The sequence below is a fragment of the Labrus mixtus genome, chromosome 17 (assembly GCF_963584025.1).
Source record: "Labrus mixtus chromosome 17, fLabMix1.1, whole genome shotgun sequence".
Lineage (NCBI taxonomy): Eukaryota > Metazoa > Chordata > Actinopteri > Labriformes > Labridae > Labrus > Labrus mixtus.
Window position 1 is genome coordinate 17,132,940 of NC_083628.1, and position 9,538 is coordinate 17,142,477.

The 9,538-nt window shown below is 42.4% G+C and overlaps 1 protein-coding gene across 1 annotated transcript; it reads left to right on the forward strand.

The window, feature by feature from the left end:
- Positions 1–2,479, forward strand: LOC132992416 (tubulin beta chain-like). Its single transcript, XM_061061676.1, has 4 exons — positions 1–69; positions 737–847; positions 1,060–1,486; positions 2,308–2,479. Exons 2-4 carry the CDS (start codon positions 784–786, stop codon positions 2,462–2,464), a joined length of 648 nt encoding a protein of 215 aa, XP_060917659.1. The 5' UTR covers positions 1–69; positions 737–783; the 3' UTR covers positions 2,465–2,479.
- The last annotated feature ends 7,059 nt before the right edge of the window (positions 2,480–9,538 follow it).

A 9,538-nucleotide genomic window follows, 5' to 3' on the forward strand; every position in this document is an offset into this window, starting at 1 on the left:
CTGGTTCATACCACGAGGACAGCGACCTGCAGCTGGAGCGGATCAACGTGTATTACAAGGAAGCATCAGGTTAACCCCACTTTGTTCAATCTGTCGGTCTGTAAGATTATCTCATGTCTACGGAAGGTAATTCATACTAATCACAAGGCTCGATAGTACCGTATCCACCCAGCAGGGGGTCCTTATCCTTATTATTAACCTTGGACTCCATTGAAAAGTGTTTCACACACACTCCGTGCGCGCCGCGGTCTGTCAGCGCAGCGGAGCTCACTCATGACACATCATAGGAGAACTACAAGATACCGCGGGAATAAAGAGAAAAACATGCAAACAACATGTTGCTTTGTCTTTCTGAAGATGCATTGTTGTTAATTCGGTTCCTGTTTTGACGTAATGTTGATAAAGTGATGAAAAATACGATCGCGAGTCCGTATATTGTGTTTTATTTTGAAATTGACTGCATGCTCTGTGCGTTTCCTTGTCTGACTTCCTGTCCGGGCTGTCATATTCTGTCCAGCTTGAGGCATGCCTGCAGCGTACTCCGGTGAAAATAGACTCGCTGCGTATTTGAAACGGAGCAGAGACGTAGTGCTGTTGGTGGCACGCGCCGGAGATGGACCGCAGCACGAATATCAACTCAAAAGCAAAATGAGCATGCCTTTGCTTGATATAAGTGCTTTAACACTGTGGGGTATTGATTTAATTTTCCATTTTGTCCCTCTGTTTTCTTCACCAGGTGGCAAGTATGTCCCTCGTGCAGTGCTGGTGGACTTGGAGCCAGGCATGATGGACTCTGCGAGGTCTGGTCCCTTTGGCGAGATCTTTAGACCAGACAATTTTGTCTTTGGTGAGAATTAAATGTGTTGTAACTTGGGTTGATGACATTCCACCAGCTGTGTGATAGCTGAAAGTCATTTTCCACAGCTCAACTTTCAATATATTCAAAACAGAATACCAGTTATTTGTGATTCATTTGGGAGTCATATTTCCAATAGAATCAGATCCAGGAAGTGTTGACTCTACAGCTGTGATTAATCTCTGTATTTGCATGTCACACAGGCCAGAGCGGAGCAGGTAATAACTGGGCTAAAGGTCACTACACCGAGGGAGCGGAGCTGGGCGACTTGGTCCTGGATGTGATGAGGAGGGAGGCAGAGAGTTGCGATTGCCTCCAGGGCTTCCAGCTCACCCACTCGCTGGGTGGAGGCACCGGCTCTGGTATGGGCACGCTGCTCATCAGCAAGATCCGAGAGGAGTATCCAGATTGCATGATGAACACATTCAGTGTATGTGTTCATCTCTTTTTGCTTTTCTCTCTCACATTTCAGGTGTCAGACACAGTCGTTGAACCGTACAATGCAACCCTCTCCGTCCACCAGCTGGTGGAGAACACAGATGAGACCTTCTGCATTGATAATGAGGCTCTGTATGACATCTGCTTCCGTACACTGAAGCTCACCACACCCACATACGGTGACCTCAACCACCGGGGCCCTTTCCGAATTGTCACAGTTCAGTATGCAGTATGTACTTTTCAGTAGGGAGTTTCAGTATACTGAACTTTAGTGGTCATTCAGTATGCATTTTTTGGGTCCGCACAGTATACTGAACATTTCAGTATGGATACTAACTTCCGGGTTTTATGCAGTATGGATCAGATGCGTGCTTTCAGAAATGCGGAAATGAATTGTATTTTACCACCCACAATGCTGTGCGAAATTAAAACGTAAATCTTCACGTCACGTGCGCCTCCAAATCAAAACAAACGAGCGTGGATTAATTGAATCAATTTTTAATCTAGAGTTAAAGTCCCGACTGAAATCACTACTTTAAATTATCAACAGAAAATAAAACAAATGTATACATTATTATAAAACCTTTCCCCCTCTATTTAAATAATGATTTCACTATTTAAATGCGTCTTTATTTGTTTATTTTACTTTACTGTATATTACTGTTTTTCATTTGTACTTTACTTTTGTACGTTATTTAGTTATTTAATCTGTCTTTTACTTGATTTACATTGTGATATTGTTTTGTTTATCTGACTGTATATGCGCATTACTCTTCTTGAATAAAGCTAAACAAAAAAAAAAAAAAAAAACGGGTGGATGCGGCCGGTTCTGGAAACGTAAATGACGTCACTTCCATACGTCCATATGAATGAATCAGACGAAGTAGGCACAAATATCTGCCTACTGTGTGTGCATACTGAATAGTAGGTACTAACAGTATGCAGCACGGACAGTACGTACTGCATACTGCCTACTGAAAGATTGAGTATGTACTTGGCAATTCGGATACGGCCCGGGTCTCAGCCACCATGAGTGGGGTGACCACCTGCCTGCAGCTCAACGCCGATTTGAGGAAATTGGCCGTGAACATGGTGCCCTTTCCCAGGCTGCACTTCTTCATGCTGGGCTTTGCCCCCCTGACCAGCCGCCGCAGCCAGCAGTACAGGTAGAGAGGCACAAGCATGCTTTTTACACACTTAATCAAACCCTCACTTTGTTGTTTCAAATGCATGTGACATGAATCTTAACTCCATTATCTTGTCTTTTTCCAGGTCACTGACCATTCCTGAACTCACCCAGCAGATGTTTGACGCCAAGAACATGATGGCAGCTTGTGACCCACGCCACGGGCGCTACCTCACAGTCGCCGCCATCTTCCGAGGCCTGTGTTTGTGCAGGACTTCTCATTGTACCTCTAGACTCAAGCGAGTTTGTCACAACACATCTGAGTGAGTGTTTCTTGTTTCAGGTACACTGCCGGGGGCATGGATGAGATGGAATTCACTGAGGCTGAGTGCAACGTGAATGATCTGGTGTCCGAGTACCAACAATATCAGGACGCCACTGCTGAGGAAGAGGTAGAGTTTGAGGAGGAGGGAGAAGAGGACTTAGCCTAGACCAGGGGTGGGCAAACTTTTTGACTCGCGGGCCACAATGGGTTCTAAAATTTGACAGAGGGGCCGGGCCAGGAACAGATGGATGGAGTGTTTGTGTGAACTAATATAAATGACATGTAAAAGCCATTACATGAAAGGATTTGGTCTTTAACAGGTAGCAAAGCATGAATATGCAAGGCTCATTGTACAAATTGATTTCCAAATGCATTCATTTAATTAATTTAAATTTTAATAAACACAGTAGAGAAACTCACGTTCAGTTTCAGTGGGAACAGTGTTGTTGATCTCCCTTTTTTGCCAGTGCATTAAAGTCTGGAGTTAGTTTTGTAGTGGCAATTCTCAGGATAGATCCGAGGTGTTGGTCAGTTAACTTGGATCTGTGAGGGGCTTTGTTGATGTTCATGACGCTGAATGTCTGCTCACATACGTAGGTCGAGCCAAACAAAGTCAGCATCTTCTGTGCCGTCCTCCGGAGGTTTGGAAACGTGGCTTCGTTAAGTGAAGCATAAAAGTCATTCAGTTTAAGAGAGTTGAACTTCTCCTTTAAGACGGAGTCAGACTGAAGATCGATCAGTTCCAATTGCAGCTCCTGTGGTGCTGTTTCAGGGTCTTCTGACAGGGGACAGGACACCAGCTGAAGTGACTTTTCAATGTTTTCAAAATCAGAAAACTGACGGCAGAATTCTCCGTGCAGGTCGTCAAGCAGTATCTTTTCACGTCATTACTTTCATCCAGCGCTAGTGAATATAACTTAAAGGACTCAGCCTTTTTGTTTAATTCACTGGCTATATCTTCGTCAATCAGTTCCACACGGCGAGTCACAGTCCTGCGTGATAAACTGATTTTTTCAAACTGGCCTTGGCTCTCCAGACACAAAAGACCTGCTGTCTCTACCATGCATTCTTTTAAAAACTCGCCTTTAGAGAAAGGCTTGCTAGCCTTTGCTAATTTGAATGCCAGCTAAAAACTTGCCTTGGTAGTTGACTCTTGAATCGCAGTTTGTTAGTGAAAAAAATGTTGCTGAGTCTGTAAATTAGCCTTCAACCTATGAGTTGTAGCCGCCCATTCTTGCAGGGACTGCTTGCTAGCGTAGTTAGCATGCTTCGTAGTAAAGTGACGGCTGACACTGTACTCTTTGAAAACTGCGAGAGTTTCTTGGCATATCAGGCATACAGCCTTTGATCGGACTTCAGTGAAAAAATATTTAGTTGTCCGCTCCGTATTAAACACTCGGCATTCACTGTCCACTTTTCTTTTCTTTGATCCGCTCATTTTTACAGAAGGGCTCATACGGGTTCATAGGGCAAAGCGAAAAAGTGAAGAAGGGCGTAATACACCACACTCTGAAGTGCGCCATCTATTGGGGAAACGCGGGCATTACAGGGGAAAACGAACATGGTTTAATTTAATAAAAAAATAAAAAAAATTAATTTAATAATAATATAATTTGGACAAGTTCGGCGGGCCGGATTAAAAAGCCCAACCGGCCGTATATGGCCCGTGGGCCATAGTTTGCCCATGCCTGCTCTAGTCAATCATTGTGTTCACACAGCGCGCGCTGCGGTCCGTCTCCTGCGCGTGCCACCGACAGCACTGCGCTCTGCTCCGTTTCAAATACGCAGCGAGTCTATTTTCACCGGAGTACGCTGCAGAATATGACAGCCCGGACAGGAAGTCAGACAAGGAAACGCACAGAGCATCCGGTCAATTTCAAAATAAAACACAATATACGGACTCGCGATCGTATTTTTCATCACTTTATCAACATTACGTCAAAACAGGAACCGAATTAACAACAATGCATCTTCAGAAAGACAAAGCAACATGTTGTTTGCATGTTTTTCTCTTTATTCCCGCGGTATCTTGTAGTTCTCCTGTGATGTGTCATGAGTGAGCTCGGCTGCGCTGACAGACCGCGGCGCGCACGGAGTGTGTGTGAAACACTTTTCAGTGGAGTCCAAGGTTAATAATAAGGATAAGGACCCCCTGCTGGGTGGATACGGTACTATCGAGCCTTGTGGTTAGTATGAATTACCTTCCGTAGACATGAGATAATCTTACAGACCGACAGATTGAACAAAGTGGGGTTAACCTGATGCTTCCTTGTAATACACGTTGATCCGCTCCAGCTGCAGGTCGCTGTCCTCGTGGTATGAACCAGTTGGGTTCATCACTTATCACCTCCCAGAACTGGAAAAAAATAAAGGAATATGATTAAGTTCGCTGGCTAAGTCACAATATTGCGAAACCCAACAACGCATTGGTGGGCCGCTATGCTAACATTAGCTTTGAAGCTAAGTAAGCTCAACGAGTAGCCCGCCAAAACCAATTTTAAAATGTGCGCTCTTTCACAGATCGTTACAAAGTTATGTTTGAAAACACATATATTCTTACCTTTGCTCCGATCTGATTTCCACACTGGCCGGCCTGCAGATGTACGATTTCCCTCATTTTTTTTATTGGAAATTAACCTTGACGACGGAAACAGGCAACACTGTGACTGCTATCACTCAGCAACGGACTAAGTGGTAGGTTTTAATGGGCGGAGCTAAGTCTGTTTGTTCAAATTCCCCGGATGAAGAGATGAAGAACAGGTGGATTAGCTTTGTGAAGCGGTACAACGATAGAGAGCTGGTGTTCACTAATATCACCCACCTCTGCAGTGCCCACTTTCCCCCAGAGACTAATGGGGTTTTTGGTTAACCGCCTTTGGCTGGTTAGTGGTCCTGAAACGTCTGTCTCTCCCCCCTGACCGTCACCTGCCCGCCTCGCACACACCTGGCTCCTTCACGGACAGTGGATGCATGCATGTGAGTGTAAGTTTCCCTTTTTTGCTGCATGTTAATAGTTAATCTATATCAAAGTTTTTATGAGTGAAATAATATAACGTGATTTTATTGTGTAGTCTAACATGATTTTCACATCTAATGTGGTCAAGTTTATGATTATTAGGTGAAGGGATGCCTCACATTTCTTGGTTGGGAGAGAGAGAGGGAATGTGTGGTGTAAGATTAAAGTTAGCATCCAGCTCCAATCAAATATGATAGAGAACTTTCATCTGTGTGTAAGATAATAATAATAATAATAATAATAATAATAATCGGTCATATCAACAGGTTATTTTGGGGGAAGAGCTACATAAATGACCGCGCTGCAACAGCCGGGGTTTTTTCTAAATCTCCGCTAGTAGCACGGCTATTGTTGATGTTGTAAATGATTCCTTCTGTGTCTAAATAACCAGACAGAGACGGCTTGAAACTGCGCGACCGCCACCGCACCAGTGTCTGGCCGCCTTTACGCGGTTCTCTGACCGAGTACTGCACGTTATTTCACTGCAGTTTAGAGATTATTATACGTGTCAGTATTATCAGTAACATTATATTTCATTAGCAAGCAAATTAAACTATTATCTGTTTTCACATAGTCTCCTTCAACAACAAGAGAGACAGGGTGCCAGTGAGACAACACACAGAAAGTTACCAGAGAGGACAGACCTCTCTGTGGGTAAGAGGACAGACCTCTCTGTGGGTAAGAGGACAGACCTCTCTGCGGGTAAGAGGACAGACCTCTCTGCGGGCAAGAGGACAGACCTCTCTGTGGGTAAGAGGACAGACCTCTCTGCGGGCAAGAGGACAGACCTCTCTGCGGGTAAGAGGACAGACCTCTCTGTGGGCAAGAGGACAGACCTCTCTGTGGGCATGAGGACAGACCTCTCTGTGGGTAAGAGGACAGGGGCCACACAATTGTCTTGGAGAACACTAGGCAACAGAAAAACTACAGGTATGTTGCGATATAAAGGTCTTATTTGTTCTTTGTGAATGTCTATGACGTTAAGGCAAACTTTCTAGATATGCACTATATGTACATCAAAGAAAACACTGCTTAAATTATATTCTTCAAAGATTTGATTGAGTACAACACATAAGAAGAAATGATCTGTAATATTCATCATGTTGAGTCTGTCACAGTTACTTTATGATCACCATGCTGATGTTACTGCTGTGGTAAAAACCTAAAAAAGAAATTGTGACTGAATAAATCCAGTATTTTACACATTTTACTGACAGACAGTTTACTAATGTTTTCATGCGAGAGAAGACCATACAGGCTGTACAAAATCTTGCAACATTGATGGTCAAAGTGCTGCTAAAAATGTTAAGATTTATTTTCTAACTTCATAGCTGCAACTCTGTATACAGTGCACACAAACAATTGTATTGTTATTTGCACATGTATTCTCCAGGTTTTCAAGCTACAGTGGCCAACAGGAGCGTTGCTGTGGGAAGCACAGAATCCCAAGTTCTTCCACTCTTCTCATCTACTCCACTCAAGTGGAAAACTGCATCACCTGACAGCCCACCTACAAAACGCCCCCCCTCTTGGAGTTTCCGTTCCAACAGTTCCAACTTTGCAGATCCTAAAGACACCACCTACCTCCCCAGTATTTCTGAACTTGTTGACACCATCACTGAACAGTTAGTTCACTTGGTTTGTTATAGAACTAATGGGTTAATTTATTCCTCGTAATTTTTTTATTTGCCTGTCATGACTGAAATTTCAGGTGGAAATAATTTAAATTGGAGGCCTAAAACCGGTGTACTCTTCCTCTTCATCAGGGTACTCCTGGTGGATAGGGACAACAACGCAGGAAGGTATCACTACCCGGTTGTGCTTTCCCAGGTATCTCCAGCACCAGGAAACAAAGGATGCCAGGTAGCGAGCACACCTACAATGACAAACGTAAAAAAGTAATGTGATTATATTCTTGAAGATTTATTTTGGGTTAAGTGGTCTTATAGTCTTCTTTTCTCATTTTGTCTGTCTTATACTGCACATCATGATCCCTAGAAGATGAAAGATGGATCAACCTGCAGCGTGCCTGAAATCTATTTGGCTGTATAGATTGGCCTGGACATCTGGTTTTTTTCTTTGTTTGCTTTTTTCTGATTTATTTGCCCTTGGTGGATGACTGCTCTCTACTGAGTATATTCTCTAGTCATTTTTGGATGTTCACTAACTTGTATTTGTACTGTTTAGAACTTTTGTGAATGTAAAACATTATTTTGGATTATTTACATTTGTCTGTAGGCACCACATGAGTGCAGGCTTTTTATTTATAGCTCAGAGACACTTTAAATTCGAATTGTTTGGCTGTGCATTGATCCTGACAATACCAAACCTGAGTTAAACTAACACTAAACCAACTCTGTGTTTCCTAAAACTCTCCGCTTATTTTTTATTCAATTTGACTAACATAACTGTTATTTTGACATTCCTAAATAAAAATGTTTTTTTCAGACAGACACAGCTCTCTCTGTCATCTCCAGCGGTCCATGGTCTGTCTGATAAATGTTCAGAGCATCCTGCAGGGAGTAGGGGTTCAGGCAGACAGGCTCAAGGCCTGGATGAAGAGTCATGCAGTGTGGCTCCTCTGGAAGCTCCAGACATTTATTCTGAACCTGTTGGAGTATGTGTTAGAAGGTGTTTCAGTTCTGACGAGCCAGTATTAATCTTGTGTATTCATACTTTGAATGAACATTTTGTATAAGGAAACTATATATATATATATATATATATATATATATAAATATGGCGTTAAGCTGCTTGCAGCACACACTTTCCACCTCTCTGTGCATCATCCTGCACTCTCCACAGGTGCACCTGTTCAAATATGGTTTAGTTAACAGTGACTGATATCGTAAATATTATGTGTTAAACTACAGTATATACATTAATCTCAATACTACTGAGTATATCCAGTTGCATAGCTTGTTTGTTGTAATGATGAAAATCAGCAGTTCACACATCAAGCATGAGGACCTGCAGGTACAGTATGTAGATAAAACTGACAATAGACCTTTTTCTTTTATTAGCTAGGTGATATTGATAACGGTGGGGTTATTTTACCTTTATTGTGTAAATAAAAAAACAGGTACAACAGAAGGCATTAAATGGAGCACTAGTTTTCCCTTATTATTGATCATAAAAATGTTAAACTTGACCAAATAGTAATACAAATCAAAGGCAATTATAGTGTGAGGATGGCTGCCTGGTTAATAAATAAATGCAAAAAGTGGTAAAGTTACATATTATTTTATTGTGGTTAGCTAAACTTATTTCATTTGGCTAGCTATGCTATTGAGAAACAGGCTTCCATAACACATTACTAGACTAAACAAAGATGATGGACAGACAGGTCTGATAGAGGAGCTGAGGCCTCCATTGTCAGGTCATTTACATGTTTGACAGTTGAGAAGGGAATGTCTCTGTGCGAGGGGGCGTGGCTTCGGCACATTCTATGGACACGCCCACAGCATTCCAGAGGAGAGAACAGCTACATTATTCATTATTCATTGAAGCTTAATTTTATAAACTTAAAAGTTTTTTTCGTTGCTGAAATTTGGCCTGGTGGTTAATAATACATTCTTCTTTTGTATAAAAAACTAAAAAACATTTTTATTTATTTTTGGTTTACAGGGACTTTAAGTCTATCCAGTGATTTTTCTAGCTTATACATCAACCTCTCATTCGCTAAAGCCTACCTATACCCTACCAGGCTACCACCCTATGCTACCACCCCTACCCTGGAGGGCAGCATTACACTCTACAGTGTACAGCCTGCCAGAA

Bases quoted from the DNA above. Each gene is read 5' to 3' on its own strand.
- LOC132992416 (XM_061061676.1), top strand. From the start codon at position 784: ATGATGGACTCTGCGAGGTCTGGTCCCTTTGGCGAGATCTTTAGACCA. The intron at 848-1,059 runs GTGAGAATTAAA...CATGTCACACAG, and splicing joins ACCAGACAATTTTGTCTTTG to GCCAGAGCGGAGCAGGTAAT. The intron at 1,487-2,307 runs CCGGGGCCCTTT...TTCGGATACGGC, and splicing joins ACATACGGTGACCTCAACCA to CCGGGTCTCAGCCACCATGA.